Genomic DNA, 19,506 nt, shown 5'->3' on the forward strand with positions numbered 1-19,506 from the left:
AAATATGTGTAAAATTGCAATATGTTTGTAGGAAGTGTCCATGGGGAGATAATCATTTCTTTCTTTCGAAAAGTCTTTATTCAAAAGAATAATATTTTAGGTTATCTCCCCATGAAAACTTATCAATAGCATATTGTTATTTCACACATATTTTACTGAATATATGATGTTTTATTTAAAATGATATCTGATTCTTATGAATATAGAATACTTTTAGAAAGAAAAACTATATGAAAGCTTAGTTTGGATATTTTTATAGCAATTCAAAATGATGACAGTTCCTTCACCATGGAAATAACTATAATATATACCTATACAAACTGATAGACTCATTTTGTCACTACATCATTAAAGTGGAGTTAAAGTCTTATGGGATTGTAAGTATGTTTTATTTTATCACCTTGCACTTTCACATTTTCGCTGAACAAATTGTTCAATATTTTGACCAGTTGAACAATTTGGTTTAATAAAACAAATTGCAATTTGGTCAAAATTTTGAATGAGTTGCAATTGCTGAATAGCAACACTAAGTCAAGTCACTGTATCAGTATTCAAAACTTGGATATATATAGATATTTATCAACTAATATGAATTTGCGGGATATAGTTCGGCTTAACCTATATATAGTTTTTTTGTCATTCTGGAGGAGTTTCTGTGAATAATCTATTTCTTTAAAATAAATGAAATAAATCTAATTTATAACAAATAATGCAATTTTCTGTTTTGTGATTTTTAATCATATAAGACAGTCAAAATTTATATTTTAAAACTGCGCCTGTGAAGCTTTTGCTTAACTGGAACGATTCCTGATACTTCGCTGTTACTGACATAATTCTGTGTAACAGATGCTTACAATGATTTTAGTACATGTACAATTTCCCTAAAAGAGAGTTTTCTTAGGAACAAAGATAGATGATGAGCTATAGAACCTGTAAGAGCATGAACTGCTGGTAAAGGTACATATATGTAATAAAAGCAACTATACATGCACAATAAACATGGTGCATCGCCAACCATAATTCCCACTTGTTATAGAACTCGTTAACAGCACACAGTTGTTCCATGTCTAGAATACAACGAAGTGTCAGGTCATCATTGATCCTCTGACATTACTCCTCTTTAATTGTTAATCTGTACTTGAATACGAAGCCTGATGATATTATATTATAAGCCCGGTACCTTTGATAAGTATGATTAAAAGGACACTATGATCTCTGTATACCAGAGACTAAATGCTAAATGAGGTAAACAACTAAAGCTTATCGTATGGCCTAAAACAAGAAGCAATAGCCAACACTGTATAATAAGCTACAAAGGTTCTTAAGCAATTTTAATTAGATTCCTAAAAGCTTGATTCATGCTCAAAACTAGAAACAAAAGCAATAATCATAAAAAGCAACTAACGACAACCATAATGAATAACAAATCAATTTGAAAGATATTAGGCATATGATCGATTGTTTACGTTAGACACGCGTTTCGCCAACATAAAAACTCATTGGTGACGCTCGAACCAAGTAACACTTCGAAGAATATTTAAAAACATGTAATCCTATTTAAAATACGGCTTAGGAAATTATACCCCCTGAGGTAGAACATTTATTGTATTTCAAATATCTATACAGAGAGTTCAAAATTGTCAACTGAATGAATAGATATCCCGATATATAAAAGTATTTATAGTATGTCAACATACAGGCTCTTGGCGTGGCCCTAGCACGTACAGTATGCTTCCTCTAATTTATCGGTCGTCCAACTGTCTATATCAATCTGCTCAGCTCTTAATAAAACTCCATATCACGGCTTTGTGACGTCAAATATGTTGACCTGGCCTTAATAACTTTGACCCGGACATATCAGCGACGTCATAATGTTTGAACCGACGTTGATAAGTTTGACCCGAACTTATCAAGTCAACTTCCGGTTGCTGGTGAAACTAAGACAATGCTTCAAAAAGACGCAAATACAGCCCGATAAATCGATTATCAGGTTATCGGCATATTAATATTGTAAAATATCAGCTGCTTGGCATAATATAAAGGCTTTTTGATCTCGTTGGCTGTGCTTACTCGACAAAAAGCTTCATATTATGTCTCGCAGCTGATATTTTACGATATCAACATGCAGACAACCTGATAATCAGAACATATTGATCAAATTTGCACCATCAGTAGGTCTACCGTATGCGATGGTTAAAACGGTAGGAAATTTAAAAGGTGGACATATCTCACGTTCAAGTTCATGAGGAAAATATCAGATTTGACACATTTTTGTGTACTTTTAGTTGCAAAACGTGCATTGATCCAATTGAGAAAGAAGTATTTTTCAATAGTTATTCATAATCTCTGCTTTTTGTAAGTGCAAATTGACTAAGAACAATAAGATATTGGTTTTCTACCAAGAAAAAACGTTGACATCTCAGCTTCTATGGTCCTTTTAATTTTTTTTATATACTGTGCATGATATTGTACCAAAAAAATGCCTTCATGGTTATTCATACTCTTTTCAAAGCGTTTAGGTCCGTTAACTTGAGGGAAATTAACAGAGAAAGCGATTTCGGAAATTTGATTGAAAAGGGGGAGTGTGTAAAAATGTAAAAAAATCCAGAATAATACAGTGATAACGATATGTATTAAACAAGTAATGAACTTTGAATAATACGAACATCATATATTTGGGTTTCAAGCCAAAATATCTAAGAAATGAAAAAAAAAATATGAAAATTGGCACCATTTTTAAAAAAAATTCCAAAATTGTTAAAAAAAGCTTCCGCAAAAATTACTTCTTTTATTTTTGAAAAGTATTTTTTTATACATTGACATGTTAAACGTACATAATTTTTGCATTGTGACCACAGAAAATAAATCTAAATGTTATTTTTTCACACTTCAATACTGTTGGTCATTTTTCAATTTGGAATTATTTCTCGATTTTAATTCAATTTTTACAAAAATTGCATCGTACGATTTTTTTACAACTGACCAAAAATGGAAGTTCAGATATTATACTAAAACATATAAAAAAAATCAGCTGTGTGTTAGTTGGATGCATTAAAGTCACTAAGTAAGCGTCTTTTCTGAAAATGTCACTTGCCTAACAGTTATATAAGAGTTGCAGTATATAAAGAATAATCATACATTGTCTCGAAATATCAATCTGTTATTTGTACTCGGCTCGAAACAGATAGAAATGTTTGGCACAGCCTCGCTTTCTACCTGTTTCTAAGCCTTGTACAAATAACATTGATATTTCGAGACAATGTATGGTTATTCTATATATATGTTCCTAACGTAATAAATGGTATAGAATATTTGTTCCAACAGGAACAGATATCATGACATTGTTTATAACAAAGTTTCCATTGGAACTTCTGTTAGGTGGAACAAATATACATTGACATTATGACTGATTTCTGATGAATACTAGTATGTTTTATTATGCAAACAGAAACTGTCTTTAACATTAAAAGTCTTTTTTGGAAAAAAATCATTTTTTAAAACTATTTACCTGTATTTACCTGTATTATTGATGTTAAGGAAAGGTGTCAATGTAAATATAACGGAATTTGATGAGACTGTCATTAAAATGAGAAGGTTAGCGCTATAGAACCAGGTTTAATCCACCATTTTTCTACATTTGAAAATGCCTTTACCAAGTCAGGAATATGACAGTTCTTGTCCATTCGTTTTTGATACGTTTTGTTAATTGATTTTCCCATGTGATTATGGACTTTCCGAATTGATTTTCCTCTAAGTTCAGTATTTTTGTGATTTTACTTTTTTCTTATTGGAGCAAATGAAATATGGTTTGTGGTGCAAATGAAATGCCAATTGGCGCAAAAGCTAAGCACTGGTTTTCATGAACATTGCGAAAAAATGTAGTTATAAGTATTGAAAACTTCTTTTTGTAATTTCATCATTATTCATAGGGTTTTAAAAGTATTGACCGTGTACACATATTAAGAATGAAGTGCTTCCATATGCTTCATACCAAATGAACTTCAGTCAACACTTTTACACCCTAATGAATTTACAAAAAAAAGAATTTAAGAAAGATAATTTATACAATTTATTTTAGTACATACTGTAATTAAAATTATAAAGAAAGTTGATGTTGAAAAGAAGTAATTAATTTGAATGTTGATTTTTTATATTTTCCAGTTTTTTTTTAAAAGAGAGGTCTAAACTAGGTTTAGTGGACATTGCTACCACACAATGGAATATAGGCAGTCTCCTCCATTCTAAACAAGAGGATGACATATCGTGTGGCTTGTACGTTCTGAAAGTAAGTTTTATGTTTAAATTCGGATGAATTTTTTTTTTTTCATACATGTCTACCTAATTCTCTCTAAAAATATTAGATCATATAATATGAGATTCAATGGTCACAGCTATGTCCAATTGAGAATCAAATGAAACTTAACCACAGTGTCATCTGCTATTGTTCAATTTATTGTCAGTATGAACAGATTGAGAAAATATTATTGATATTGAAAATATTAAACATCACATGCAGTTTATTTTAATTTAAAACATGTATTTAGAAGATGATTTTTTAATGGGGTTAAATGATATCAGAGTGATAGATTTTTCTGAGCAGAATTAATGGTCCTGTAAATTAAAACTACACAGAGAAATAACTTTTGTATATATTGAATGGGACAAAAGATTAAATAGAGTGAAAATTAGAAGATTAATCCGTGGAAAAGTTTTATTTGGTTTGCAATAAAATTCTACAAAGTAGGACCCATTTTCATGATTGAAAATAGTGCATGCTTATATAAAATGAAAAACCAAGTTCAACAGCTTTGTCCCAAACCTGTGTTTATTCTGTTTATACTTCTAAGCAAGAATCGTTTAACATGTCTTTACTGATCTCTGACTAGTGTAAAACAGATGATATCGTTTGCACTGCATTTTTTCAGCGTTTGGTTCGAGCCCCAAAAGAGAAAGCATCCAAGTTGTTGCAAGATAGTCCCTTAATAGAATAAGGAGCAATATATAGGAAAGATTCGGGTGGCAATTAATAGCTCATTGCAAAAACAATGTCTATTAGGGGACAACTTATTATTTATATGTTTGAATCTGTAAACACTTGAATTCCTGCTTTACTAAAATCAAAATGATTTTAATTTCCCATTCTAGTGCAAAAACTTGAATATGTAAAATTTAATGTTCAAACTATAATAGTTTTAAAATAGATATCTTGATCACAAAATGTGAAGCATAAAGGATAAAGATCGGGTAACCATCACAGGAACTTTATGGTATCGTTTATCTTGTACCATTGTAAAAAATTCCAGGTGGTATATCTCCCTACTTATCTATAATACCAGATTTCTACATTTTACAGGTTTTTGTCATAACTGAACTGTTCTATCTCCAAAATCAAATTGAATTTAATTGCTTATCTTCTAGTTTGACACAGGAAGTTTAGAGAAAAATAGTCTTACATGGTGGTCAGTTAACCTCTTAAATCGGGAAAAAGCGGGAAAGAAAGCAAAAAAGTGAGGTGTTCAATCAACTACTCTTACAGCTTTCAACTCAGATAACTGGAAATTTCATAGAAAGATTTTACACATATTGGGATAAAAACAAGCCATTGTCAACCATATATTTTATTAAGCAATAGAATTTATATATAAGGAACAATAAATTATTGTGCTTTTCTAGAAATTTGAAAATACAGAATAAAAATCATTGTTAAAACTACATTATTACTGTCAAAAGTCTGAGATTTATTATAGTTTTTACCAGGATTTTGAAAAAATAATTCTTACTTAAATCGAATGAAAGTGTAAATGACCCTGTCAATTTTCTAAAGAAAACAAATCAAGTTATCCAGCTTAAATAAATATTAGGTATAAGTGCCAATGAGAAATAAAGGCAACAGTAGTATACCGCTGTTCAAAACTCATAAATCCATGGACAAAAAACAAAATCGGGTAAAAAACTAAAACTGAGGGAAAGGCATTTAATATAAGAGGAGAACAACGACACAACATTTAAATGTAAAACACACACACAGAAACGGACTAAGCCTTAGACAAAATCATATGAGAATAACAAATATAACATCAAAACCAAATACATGAATTTGGGATAGAAAAGTACCGTGAAACGTCTTGTAGTAATGTGAATTCACACTCAAAAATAAGAGAAAACAAACGACACAACGGAAACACAACATTAAAATGTAACACAACGAACTATATTATAACAATGGCCATCTTAGTTGCAATTTGTAATGATAAAAAGGTGGCAAATGAAATTGTAAAATAATGGCTCTAGGTTTTTAACATCTTTTTCCAAGTGCCTTCCCTTAGTACCATAAAAAAGATGTGGTATGATTGTCAATGTGACAACTCTCCACAAGAGGCTCAAATGACACAGATATTAACAACTATTGGTCACGGTAAGGCCCTTCACCATTATCAAAGCTAATACCACATAATCAGCTATAAAAGGCCCTGAAATGACAATGTAAAGCAATTCAAACAAGAAAACTAACATCCTTATTTTTATAAAATATGTATGTTTTAAAGGAACAGCACTAAACATGACTTTTATTTCAGATGGCTGAAAATGTTTTGTCTGGAACAACGCTAGAATTTGATATGTCTCAAAAAGATTTGAATGACTTCAGAATGTATGTGGGAAAATGTCTCCTGTCTGGAAAAGGTATATTGTAATACAAATAATCAGAAATGTTGCTATCAAATGGCATAGAAATTCATAAAAGTACAGTTGTTATTGTCATTATCAATCTCATTTTATAGATTAGTGATTTAGGTAAAATAAAGTTTTTATTGTCCCGTTTCTATCTTAAAGGACAAAGTAAGATAAGTCCTGTTTTTGGCCCCCCTATTTTCTCATTTTTCAAATTTTGTTTGAAAACAGGCCTTATTGCATGTACCTTGTTCTTTCTTAGGCAGTAGGTCTATCTATATATTTGGTTCAAAGGTCAGTGCTGTGTCAAATATTCAATCACAATCCAAATTCCGAACTTCTTTAAGCTTAAGTATGGTGTCCATACGTGTTTCTCGTTTCTCTGGTTTTTTTTTATAGATTAGACCGTTGGTTTTCCCGTTTGAATGGTTTTACACTAGTAATTTTTGGGCCCTTTATAGCTTCTTGTTCGGTTTGAGCCAAGGCTCTGTTTTGAAGGCCGTACATTGACCTATAATGGTTTACTTTTTTTAAAATTGTTATTTGGATGGAGAGTTGTCTCATTGGCACTCACACCACATCTTCCTATATCTATTAGGCACCGTTGATTTTTTTATTTTAAATAACTTGACTAATAGGAGATGGCTCTGTGGAAATGTTTCAAGTGGTGTGCAATAATAATTTTCATTAAATACATACATTTTATATGCCCAATATTAATGCCCATTTATGAGCATAATGTTTTCTTGTCTGTATGTCCATTTGTTTGTCTGTTCGTTCATATGCCCGCTTTAGTTTAAAGTTTTTGGACAATGTAGTTCTTGATGAGTTAAAGTTCAATCAACTTGAAACTTAGTACACATGTTCCTTGTAATATGATCTTTCTAATTTCACTGCCAAATTAGAGTTGTGACCCCAATTTTAGGTCTACTTAACATAGAAAATGATAGGTTGATTTGGGCATCTGTGTTCAAATGGACACATTCTTGTTCTCTTAGATTTAATGAGAATTAATTTTATTATGATCATAAAGTAAGCAAGACATTTTATTTCAGCCTGGGCACTCTCGGTTTTAATGTTTTGAAAATATATCAAAAATATTTGTTTTGTAGTTTCATCATTTCAAGAAGATATAACATCTATAGATTCGTCTGTGAGTATTAAAGAATTTAGAATATGAAACAAGTGTAGTTAACCCTTTCAACGCTATACACGGCATATGCCGCGATGACATACGCCGTCCGCCACTGCTATTCGCGGAATATGCCGCGATGAAAACGGATTTTTCATAAGGACTCTTAAACCATTCGGTTTTCATTCGGGTCCTCTCTAATTTTTCCTTGTATGAATCGAGGATATGCAAGGTCTCATTTGCGCTTGAAATCCCGGCAATTTTTATTGTAAAATCATGCAGTAGAAGGAAAATTGAAGGAAAATAAAAACAAATATTTTGACAAATGCAAATGGCCGAAATCGGAAACGAAGCTGTAAATATGGAAATATTTCAGCATTTCTATGGCGAAACTGATGACGAGGATTAGTTAAAAGGTTTCTTGTTATCTCAATGTGTTTATTACATTCAATTCGTGTGGGAAATATGATTTGATCGATCATTACGAGACGTAGAAAAAGGGGGGAAAACGGAGATTGACTGAAAATTTTGAGGACGGAGCCACTGATTTGTGCCATGATTACATAATACGTTGTGTATGGTGCAATACGCTACGGAATCGAGCAATTGGTGTCTTCTTTATTATATGGCAGATAAAAAAACAAAATAGATGAAGACGAAAAGTAGTTTTTATTCAAAATTCAACACAAATGTAACAAATTACACCTTTTACCTGTTAATTACCTGAAAATGCAGGTAACCTGATAAAATTTTACTGAAATAACTGCCTAACATTACAGTTCATACTCCCCTGAGCATTTTTCATGCAATAACTTTTTCTGTATCTCTTATAATGAAAAAGATACAGCAGTCTGAAAAGGAATATACTGTTCTAATGAATGAACACAAAAAAAATGCAGCAGCAGCCGACATTTTTCTATTTTTTTGTGTAGCGTTGAAAGGGTTAAAGCATAATAAGTAGACAAATCTTGAAATAAGAATTTTTCAACTTCAAAGTACAAAGTTGTAAACAATTTATTTGCTAGTGGTAGATTCTATTTTATCTTTTGCTTGGTTAGTTATGACATTTTTATATCACAGGATGCTTGCCCAAATTTTTATACGCCCGTCAAAATTTTGATGGGACGTATTATTGTATACAAATGTTTGGCATCTGTCCGTCTATCAGTCTGTCTGTCCGGCGTAAACATGTTGCACCGCAACTTGCGAACGATTTATCCAAATTTTATGAAACTTGATGTACTTACTTCTTATGATGATCAAATGATCTGTATACTTTTTGGTGAAAATAAGATGAACACTTTTTGAGTTACAGGACTTTGTAACTAAAACAGGGGTGTGTTTTTTTCACATGTTGCACCTTATCTCAGACACGATTTTTGATTATGGCTTAAAACTTTACACACTTTCTTAGTTATAATAATCTTAAAATCGGAGGGGGTTTACACATGTTGTGCTGTATCTCAAAAATGATTTATGATTATTGCTTTAAAATTTACACACTTCTTTGTTATATTAATCTAAAGATCTGTTTTGGTTTTAATTCAAAATTTTATTTTAATTATATATTGTTTTTTTGTAAAAAAAAAAAAGGGGGGGGGGGGGGGTTCACATGACCTGGTGTAACTACAAAACAATATATTATTATTGCTTAAAACTTTCTCAGAAATTATATCTGATTATTGCATAAAACTTCCACACAAGACAACAGGCAAACTTGTCAAAATGAAGTTTTGATCATGCTTTTTTCAAAACTGTATTAAAAAGTATGGGTCACCGGACTTTTTTTCACTCTACAGGTTGTGCAAAATTGTCAGATTGTGTATAGATTATGCATGGAAAATCAAATTGTGTGTGATAAAAAGAAAACGTACTATTAGAACTGATAAAATGTGAGAAGATTGCTCTTATAACATGCTTTCAGATAAGAAAAAGAAAAAATGAGGTCATCAATTTTGTTTTCTTGCTACATATCAATATAGGTAAATTTATTACACTTTCTATTATAAAAATTACTTTATCTGAGTTATCTCCCCTTATTTGGCAAAGTTGAAAAAATCGAATCAAACACAAACAACGTGTTTTTGAGAAATTACAACTGTAGTTATGATAAAACACACAATTTTCTATATTTATATCAAAAGTCTTTTAAATTACATACAACTTTCAAAAGGAGTAGGTTCAGTAAGACCCCTTTTTGGCCCCAAAATATAGCAGTTTTACAAAATTGTGAAAATGTAATCTTTTAGCTATTTACTGGAAAGTAGAATGATTGTGCTTCACAAATATGGGCTGTTTTTTACAATACAATGCACAAATATCGGGTACTAGCATCATAAAGTCATGCTAAATTACTGAAATCTTCACAATTTTAGCATTTTAGCTAAATTTTTGACGGTTTCTGTCCTAAATGAAAGTGGCCGCATTCGTGTTCATTCATAAAATTGAAATCTAAGTTGTATTTAATGATAATACAAAACATATATAAAGGTTGAGGATGAACACGGATGCAGCCACTTTCATTTTTGACAAAAAAACATCTGAAAAGTGACGGTTTTTGGCATATTTGATAGATTTTTCATATTTAAGCTTAAATCTGAGTGTTTTTAATTACTAAATCAGTCAAAATCTTTCACAAACACGAATTAAATCAATTGAAGTAGACACTTAAGTGTTTAAAAAGTGTTCAAAATCTTTCTTTAGATGAACCTAAAATTTGAGGCCAAAATCTGCCCTTACCGGACCTACTTTTTTGTACATTTCATCAAATATCTAGACCAATTTTAGTTATCTGCTTCTTCAAAATCCAAGATGAAGGAAGACACCCGAGCAACCTTAATGTGATTTCAAACAAATTAATAAGGATCATATTTAAGTTTGTTTCATAACAGGGGGATTATCTGGAGAAAAATTAGACTTCATTTAGATGGACGTGTCTTAAAAATTAATACAGTAGATAAAAAAGAAATTTGTGGGGTTAGGGGAGTAAAAGATTGGAAATAGAAACGTATTTTCTGTTTATGTAGCATTTTAAATTCAGATGATATAACATCTTTCTTGGTTCATCTTTCTCTAAGCATATCATTGAGCCGGGGAAATAATTTCAAAAGCAATTAATCTTTCAGTTATGATTTTTTTTTCATACACTGATTTCAAATTACACAATTTGTTAAAGTCTTAATCGTCATGGCTAATTAAGTAAAAATTGGGAATTAATTTTAATAACAAAAATAAAAAAAAAATCTACTTTTTAATCGCAATTTTAGAATAAGTCTAAATATAAAAAAGTTATTAATTTAAAACTTACCAAAGTCGTATTTCTCCCTTTCTTTACCCTTCAAGAGACTTTCATAGGATACATGGATTGCGGAATATCGTCCACATTTCCAAAAGGTTCACGTAAATTGATTGCGTCATGTGTTTAAACAGTTATTGGCCAATCAAATCGGTATATTGGATTTAATTTGCATGGCTCGTGTGACCCTTTAACCCAAACTACATCGTTCAGGTTAAATAGGGTCACACAGCCGTGCAGATTAAATCCCATATACCGACTTGCTTGGTCAATAACTATAACAAATTTTATATCAGTATCTGCTTAAATAATCATATTTTCATCAATTTAAAAATCATAAGAAACTCTCAGCTGGAGAACCCAAACATATATTTATATTTATTTCCACAACCTCAACATTTCAACATTTCTCTACATATATAGTCTCCTTTCAAAGCAACATATTTATTACATCTTTTTAACCAGTCATCAAAAATGTTCTCAAACTGTTCTGTTTTCATTTTAAAGATTATGTTCATTACTTCCTGTCTTAGTACAGGTAAATCGTCGAACCTTTGTGCACGGAGAAAAGATATGCGTGGAATACCTTAAAATCCATTGACACTAAGTCAGGGCGCTATATAATAATCATTACTTCCTGTCTTAGTACAGGTAAATCGTCGAACCTTTGTCTACGGAGAAAAATATATGCGTGGAATACCTTAAAATCCATTGACGCTAAGTCAGGGCTATATACAGAGGATTTTCCAGACATTCAAATCCAAGTAAATTAATTGCTTGATGACTTTTTAGAGGAGAGTCGGACAGTGCATTGTCTTGGTGACTGTTGTTTAGTTTCTGGATTGTAGTTATAAAACCAGCTTTCGTCGGTTGTTAATATGCTGTCTAGAAATCGTTTGTATCCAAGAGAAAAAAAATTAATAAATTGATTTGACAATTTCATTCTTTTTAATCTAATGTTCTGCTGTAAGAAGTCACATACTCAATACATAAATTATTTAAATCATTTGCTAAAATGTGGGTTGCTGGAGTCCAAAGAAATGTCACATTTGTCTGCATCTTTGCGAACTGTTAGTCGCTGGTCAATGTTGATAACTTTCAAAACTTCATCTTGTATGGCATTTAATTGCCTGAAAGATGGCATACCTTCCCGCTCATTGTCTTTCAAATGTCTCTTCTGTCCCAAAACATGTGTCACTTGAATACCAACGAACGACTAACTTTGCTATGTTTTTCAGACTTTAAACAATTTTGTGTGTTTCTATTTGCGTTTTTCCAATGTCTTTACAAAACTTTATAGCCTGCTGCTCCACCTTTTCTGTAAATTTCCTATTTTTCAGTGATGCCGATTCTTTATTCAATGCTATAAAAATCGAGATTTCTCCAGCATTTCAAAATTTTGACCAATCAAATTTAGCACATTTTAATAATTTCAAGACTATTGTCATCATGCTGGTTATTTGATATTTTACTCTGGGTCCCCATTGCTTATATTTTATATGAAGGAAAAGCTTGTCCACAAACTTTACGGACAACCCTCTTAGATGTGTTAACAGTTTATTTTACATATCAATCTTCCCTCTTTTAATCTTCTGGATCATAAAGAACACTATTATTAATTCATATTAACAGAATTTGTAACATGAGATTTGCTACCAGGGTTTTGAGAATCAGAACACAAGGTTAGTACATAATGAATGAGGAACAATATTTATTTTCAAGATGGAACAGTTTGGTGAGATGTCCACTGACACTGGGAGCTCTGAAGATGTGCATATACAGACCGTAATTTCAGTGGACAAAAGTATTTGTGATGATGATGAACAGAGTACCTTAGAAGACAATACTTCTGCATTAGGTACTTCTATTGTTTTATACATCAGGCCTCGACAATAACGCTTGTCTGATTGTCCGGTACCAGAGGGAAAAAAGGTTGGACAAGTAAAAGCTATATCAAGCTTGTCCGTTTGGACAAGTGCAATTATTCTGCAGAAAATAAATTTAATCCAATTTTGATGAACAAAGTACTTATAAACAAAAAACAAGAAAACAAATATTAATTTGACATGTTTTTGGATTCTGTTCATTCAAATGCAAAACCTTTTCTTCAACATGTTTACTTGCAGTAGATAATTTTTAACTGGTTCTTAGTCAAGTACTTTTTAACAGGTAAAAGGTATACTATTCTAGGAAACCAATCTTATTAATCCGAATCAATGATGCGCTTTGTAGATAAGGTAACTTTACAGGACAGTAAGTTCGTCACCTCGAAAGATTCAGCTACAAGTTTAATAGACAATTTGGCAACGTAGGAGACAAATTTAGTAGACATGATTGATAGACAGTTTGACAAGGCAGGAGACATTTCCGGACCAAGACAAATCAGTACCTCATTTTGCTACCTTATTCTGTTGTTTATAATAAATACCGTCATTCAAAAGAAATACATAAAATTCTGTTAAATTGTTTAAATTCGTTTTGCTTCTTTAATCAACTAAAAATGTAAAAGGGTTATTTTTAATAGAAATTTTTTGGACAAGTAACAATTTCATTTGGACAAGTAAATTGTGGTATGAACTTGTCCTACAGGACAAGTTGAAAAAAAGTTATTGTAGAGGCCTGTACATATAGCTTAGGTAGCATGAAAAAAATTGACAATGTAATATAAACTTGATACAACCTGGATAAATTTAGTTGTAGTTATCAAATACATAAAGCTAAATATCCAGGGCTCAATAAACTGCAATTAAAAGTATTGGTTTTCTGGTTTGAATTGTTTCACCTTTTTAGCTCACCTGGCCCAACTAAGTGAGCTTTTCTCATCACTTTGCGTCCAGCATCGTCGTCATTTGTGAACTTTTACAAAAATCTTCTCCTCTGAAACTACTGGGCCAAATTACATCAAACTTGGCTACAATCATCATTAGAGTATCTAGTTTAAAAAATGTGTCTAGTGACCCGGCCAACCAACCAAGATGGGCACCATGGCTAAAAATAGAACATAGGGGTAAAATGCAGTTTTTGGCTTATATCTCAAAAACCAAAGCATTTAGAGCAAATCTGACATGGTGTAAAATTATTTATAAGGTCAAGATCTATCTGCCTTGAAATTTACAGATGAATCAGACAACTCATTGTTAGGTTGCTGCCCCTGAGTTGGTAATTTTAAGGAAATTTGGCCTGTTTTGGTTAATATCTTGAATATTATTATAGATAGAGATAAACTGTAAACAGTAATAATGTACAGCAAAGATAGACCTAAAAATAATTCAAAAGACCAAAATGGTCAATTGACCCCCTAAGAAGTTATTGCCATTTATAGTCAATTTTTAACAATTTTCATAAAATTTGTAAATTTTTACTAACTTTTTTCACTGTAACTACTTGGCCAAGTTTATATAGATAGAGATAATTGTAAGCAGCAAGAATGTTCAGTAAAGTAAGATCTACAAACACACCACCATCACAGAAACACAATTTTGTCATGAATCCATCTGTGTCCTTTGTTTAATGTGCACACACACCAAGGTGAGCAACACAGGCTCTTAAGAGCCTTTAGTTTTTTATTATGCAGTTAAAGCTGCATAATATGCGAGGACCCTAGATTTATGTTCTACCCAATAAATGCTGAAATACTTGCCATTGTTATTATCTAGCTGGCTTCTATGTTATATAAAACTAATTGAACACTTTTTTAATACTTTTTATTCTGGATTACAAAAAATATGACCAGAAAAACCTTAAATGATCGTCGAATCATCCAAAAGTTTTGAAGTTACACATAGGAAGTAGTGCTCATTAGAAATTCTTGTGTAGTTTATTATGCTTTTGGCTAAGAAGTCAAAGACCAATTGTATGAAATATTTAATCGCTGAAAATCACTTAAGACAAGTAGTTTAGATTTCCCAAATGGCAAAAGTCGTAGGAATATTGTTTGTCATCAATACGTAGTATAACTAGGTCAGTAGTCTATTATATGATAAGTTCTACTGTTTATGCTGTTGGCAGCAATTTCAAATTAGATCACGAAATTTTCGTATCTTTTCAATTTGGAGGCAGGGGTGCAAATTAGTGGTGGTCCGAGGTCCGTGATCTTTCACTTTTGCAAGTGGAATTTTAACTTGCACAGTTGGTTTCTAGCTACCCCTGACGTAGTCACCTTTCACTTGTAAGAAAATAAGAAATAACTTTGCAAACTTTTTCACCAAAGTCTCCAAATAAACGATATAAAAACTTATTTTTATCATTATTATTTATGACAGAGATGTTCATTTTGTTCAACCGCTAGCATTATACAAAAAATCGCCGACAAATAATGTGTAAATTCGAGTAAAATCATATCTGATTGACAAAAACAACATTGTAAACACAATAACAATGGCTGCCGTGAAGACAAAATTTTGCAATATTGGATCCAATTCCGGAAGCCGATAAGGGTGATTCGTGGTTTTGGCGATCAGCTACAAAAAAATCCAAGCAGGGAAAAAATACATCTTTACACCTATGCATGGAAAATGAATATAAACACTAGAATTGTAAACCAAAAGATATATGTAAAAGAAAAAAAGCAGAAAATATTTTATACAGAAACTCAAAATTACTTTTTGACAAATTTTAATTTCAAAATCCAGTACAAAGTGACAACTGGGAACAGTATATCTAACAATATATATGTTCATGGTCACAGTATAAACTTTCTTTATCAGTAATAAATGATGATAATGCATGTGAGATGCTTTTAAAGTGTTAACATATGGGAACAAACTGTGCCCCTCTACTTGCTGACTTGTTTCTTTATTATTATGAGGCTGACTTCATGCAGGATCTTCTTAGGAAGAAAGATAAGAAGTTAGCAATATCCTTTAACTCTACTTTCCGCTATATAGATGACGTTCTTTCACTAAACAATTCAAAATTTGGTGACTATGTGGAACGCATCTATCCCATCGAATTGGAGATAAAGGATACTACAGATACAGTTAAGTCAGCTTCATATCTTGACTTACATCTAGAAATTGACAATGAGGGTCGGTTGAAGACAAAACTTTACGACAAAAGAGATGATTTCAGCTTTCCAATTGTGAACTTTCCATTTCTAAGTAGCAACATTCCAGCAGCACCTGCATACGGGGTATATATCTCTCAATTGATACGATATTCCCGTGCTTGCATTTCCTATCATGATTTTCTTGATAGAGGTTTACTGCTCACAAGGAAGCTATTAAATCAAGAGTTCCAAATGGTGAAGTTGAAATCATCCCTTCGTAAATTTTACGGACGCCATCACGAGTTGGTTGACCGTTATGGAATAACCATTTCACAAATGATATCGGATATGTTCCTCACGTCGTAACTACAATCCCCTTCCCTTTCATGAATTTGACCTACCGAATTAGACTATTTACCGGATTTGTAATCACATAAGCAACACGACGGGTGCCGCATGTGGAGCAGGATCTGCTTACCCTTCCGGAGCACCTGAGATCACCCCTAGTTTTTAGTGGGGTTCGTGTTGTTTATTTCTTTAGTTTTCTATGTTGTGTCATGTGTACTATTGTTTTTCTGTTTGTCTTTTTCATTTTTAGCCATGGCGTTGTCAGTTTGTTTTAGATTTATGAGTTTGACTGTCCCTTTGGTATCTTTCGTCCCTCTTTTACTGCAAGGCCAAAAATAAAATATTGTTTGTTTCCCCTCACCCGACCGACCCGGTAAAATCACCGCGACCCGAAAATTTTTATTGGCCATTCTTGTCCACAATTTTTTTTTGATATGTTGGTTATTGGTGATATCTTTCCGATGCTGTAGTCAAGGTATTTTTGCATTGAAGCGTCTACATGATTCGGAATCAAGGAAAACAAACAAAATGCTTTGCCACACAATTTGTTTGTGTACAAGGGTGATCTTTTTTGAAAATTAAAAAAAAAATGAAGCATCTTTCAACCTGCTGAGTGCATCTTGATTTGCTTTGTGTCTAACATCTGTTCCTGTTTAAATGATAAAATCTTAAAGACTTTGATTAAAAATGGTCGGACTCGTGCTTTAAAATCTATCTACTTTGTCTCTGAACAGGTTGGGCACAAGTCAGGAAGTGTGGGATACATGTATTCCCTGCTTACAGGGAACGTCCCTGTTTTCTGGTGTAAAACAAACCCAGTTTAAATGGGGTTTCCTTTTTTGATTTATGGCATGAAAATTACAAAAGGGCACGTTATAACTGCATTGGTAGAATTCGTAAATACTTATTAAAAGTATTTTAGGAAATACAAAACATGAATATAAAGTGAAGCCTTGTTTCTTCTAGAACTCGAAAAAAACATACAAATCTTTGTTTTGGAATCAATTGACCAAGCTGCATGATCTATGTGTAACTGAACATAACTGAATTATTTTCAAAGTTCTCAAACAGGAGGGGTAGGGTGACCCCAGAGACTCCCCCTATACTTTATATAATTAGTTATATTGGCCTGAAGTAGTGAACATTTGTCTGATTCCTGTCTCATAACTTTTGTACTATAGAACACAAACTCAGTTTTCTTTCCAGGGAAACCAGTCCATTCATACTATTACATGTTTGTACCAGGTCAACTTGTACTACTAGCAGTCAAATAAAACCAATGTTAACTACCAAGTAGAACAACTGAAGTCATTGCGAACATGTACCACTGCAGACTCACCATAAAAAAATATACATTGATATATGAATTGTACTATATATGAATGTTTAATGGTGAAGCAACATTGCCACAACTTTTCATAATTACGTTTGCATTGGTTTTTGGTTAACTGCCTTCAGCACTTACAGCGCTTTGATTATTGTCAATCATTGGGTTGGCCAACTGATTACCATATTTGCCTTTGTGTTACTTAGTCTTAAGAGAATTGAATACGGATCAGATATAAAATGTACAGCTTGCTTGAATTTTTGTTGGAAACCCTGGTATAGTGCAAATAAGTTGGGTAGACTGTAAGATAAATCCAGCCTGATCAAAATGTACAAACTTGAGTAGTACATATTTAAAAATTACACAGTTGTAAATATCCAGCTATGTAGAATATATATGTTTATTGATCATAACAATTCATAAATATAATTACAGGTGACAATGTGGGAAATGTAAGATATCCATGTGCTATTTGTGGTAATGAATTTACAGATCTTCAAGATTTTCTTGATCATATGCAGAAACATCTGAAAGGTTAGTAAATGAAAGTATTGTATGTTTGCATTTGCTCAATTTGTCCTTACCAACAATCCAGAGTTTCAACATCATCATAAACTTTTTACATTTTGCATAGTATTAAGTGGAATGAAACTTTTTACATTTTGAAAAGTATTAAGTGGAATGAAACTTTTTACATTTTGAACTTCTCCTAGAGAACCACTGAATGGAATGGAACCAAACATAGCATGAATGTTCCTTAAAAGGTGCTGACCAAGTGTTGGTCCTTTGCAGCTGGTCCTTTATCCAAGATGGGAACCAGTGAGGACTTAATTCACTTGGCACAGGACCCTATAGACAATACATACACATCTTTACTTTTAGAGAACAATTGAATGAAATGAAACCAATCTGGTATTAGTCAATAAATTATGTTAATTGTCCTCTGTGTAGGGTATTGTGGGGAACATGAAAATACCAGGCGTCTGTCAGGTCTAATTAGCACTCTCATAGTACAATTGTTACCAGATTTTTATAAAACTTATACTATAGGTTAATATCAGCAATACTTGGACAAGTTTTATAATGGTTCAGGATTGACTCTTTTCAAAAGAGTTATACCCCTTTGATATATGACATAAATGCAAAGCTGGGAATTGAAACTCTTTTTTTATTTAAATTACAATCATCATTAATTTTTGTGTTGCCTTGACGCAATCAAAAAGCAATACAGGACGTATTATGGTATACCTAGTCCCGCCATATGCCTGTTCATCCAACCGTCCCTCCGTTGTCAACATGTCGAAAAGAGTTTTATAAAATTTACTGAAATTTTACTAAAATGAGGTTTTAAGAATTATTCATTAAAAGATTTTCCAGTTTTTTGACACTAACTCAAAAATAATAACAGCAGATCTCATGAAATTTTGGAGATTAGCTCCCTTTAAAATTTTATAAATTTTAGATTTTATTTTTCTAAAAGTTTTATTCATAAAAAAGTAGGGATTTTCCCTTTTTAAGACAATTACTCAAACATGCTTTCAGCATTTCTCATGAAACTTAGTTTGTTTGAAGTCTGACAGATTTACTAAGTATTGCGCAACAGCAAAAAATCTTTAATTGAATAAAAATTTAATTCATATAACCATGCAATTTCAAGTTTTTTTCTACATTTATTCAGAAAAATATAAAATGTCACATATTTAATTACAATCCAAATTAAGACCTGTTTCAAGGTTGAATATTGTTTC

The 19,506-nt window shown here is 32.0% G+C and overlaps 1 protein-coding gene and 1 long non-coding RNA gene across 2 annotated transcripts in view; one reads left to right on the forward strand and one right to left on the reverse strand.

Annotated features, from left to right (window-relative positions):
• Positions 1-19,506, reverse strand: part of LOC143068653 (uncharacterized) — a 511,029-nt gene that overhangs the window by 125,704 nt on the left and 365,819 nt on the right. The window lies entirely within an intron of this gene.
• The window catches only part of LOC143069821 (uncharacterized), a 40,687-nt gene that overhangs the window by 16,688 nt on the left and 4,493 nt on the right, over positions 1-19,506 (forward strand). Inside the window, exons 9-13 of the mRNA XM_076244625.1 lie at positions 4,162-4,285; positions 6,576-6,681; positions 7,782-7,822; positions 12,819-12,954; positions 18,194-18,292. Coding sequence (XP_076100740.1) covers positions 4,162-4,285; positions 6,576-6,681; positions 7,782-7,822; positions 12,819-12,954; positions 18,194-18,292 — 506 coding nt within the window. The remainder of the gene's footprint in view (positions 1-4,161; positions 4,286-6,575; positions 6,682-7,781; positions 7,823-12,818; positions 12,955-18,193; positions 18,293-19,506) is intronic.

Source organism: Mytilus galloprovincialis, chromosome 3, assembly GCF_965363235.1.
Source record: "Mytilus galloprovincialis chromosome 3, xbMytGall1.hap1.1, whole genome shotgun sequence".
Lineage (NCBI taxonomy): Eukaryota > Metazoa > Mollusca > Bivalvia > Mytilida > Mytilidae > Mytilus > Mytilus galloprovincialis.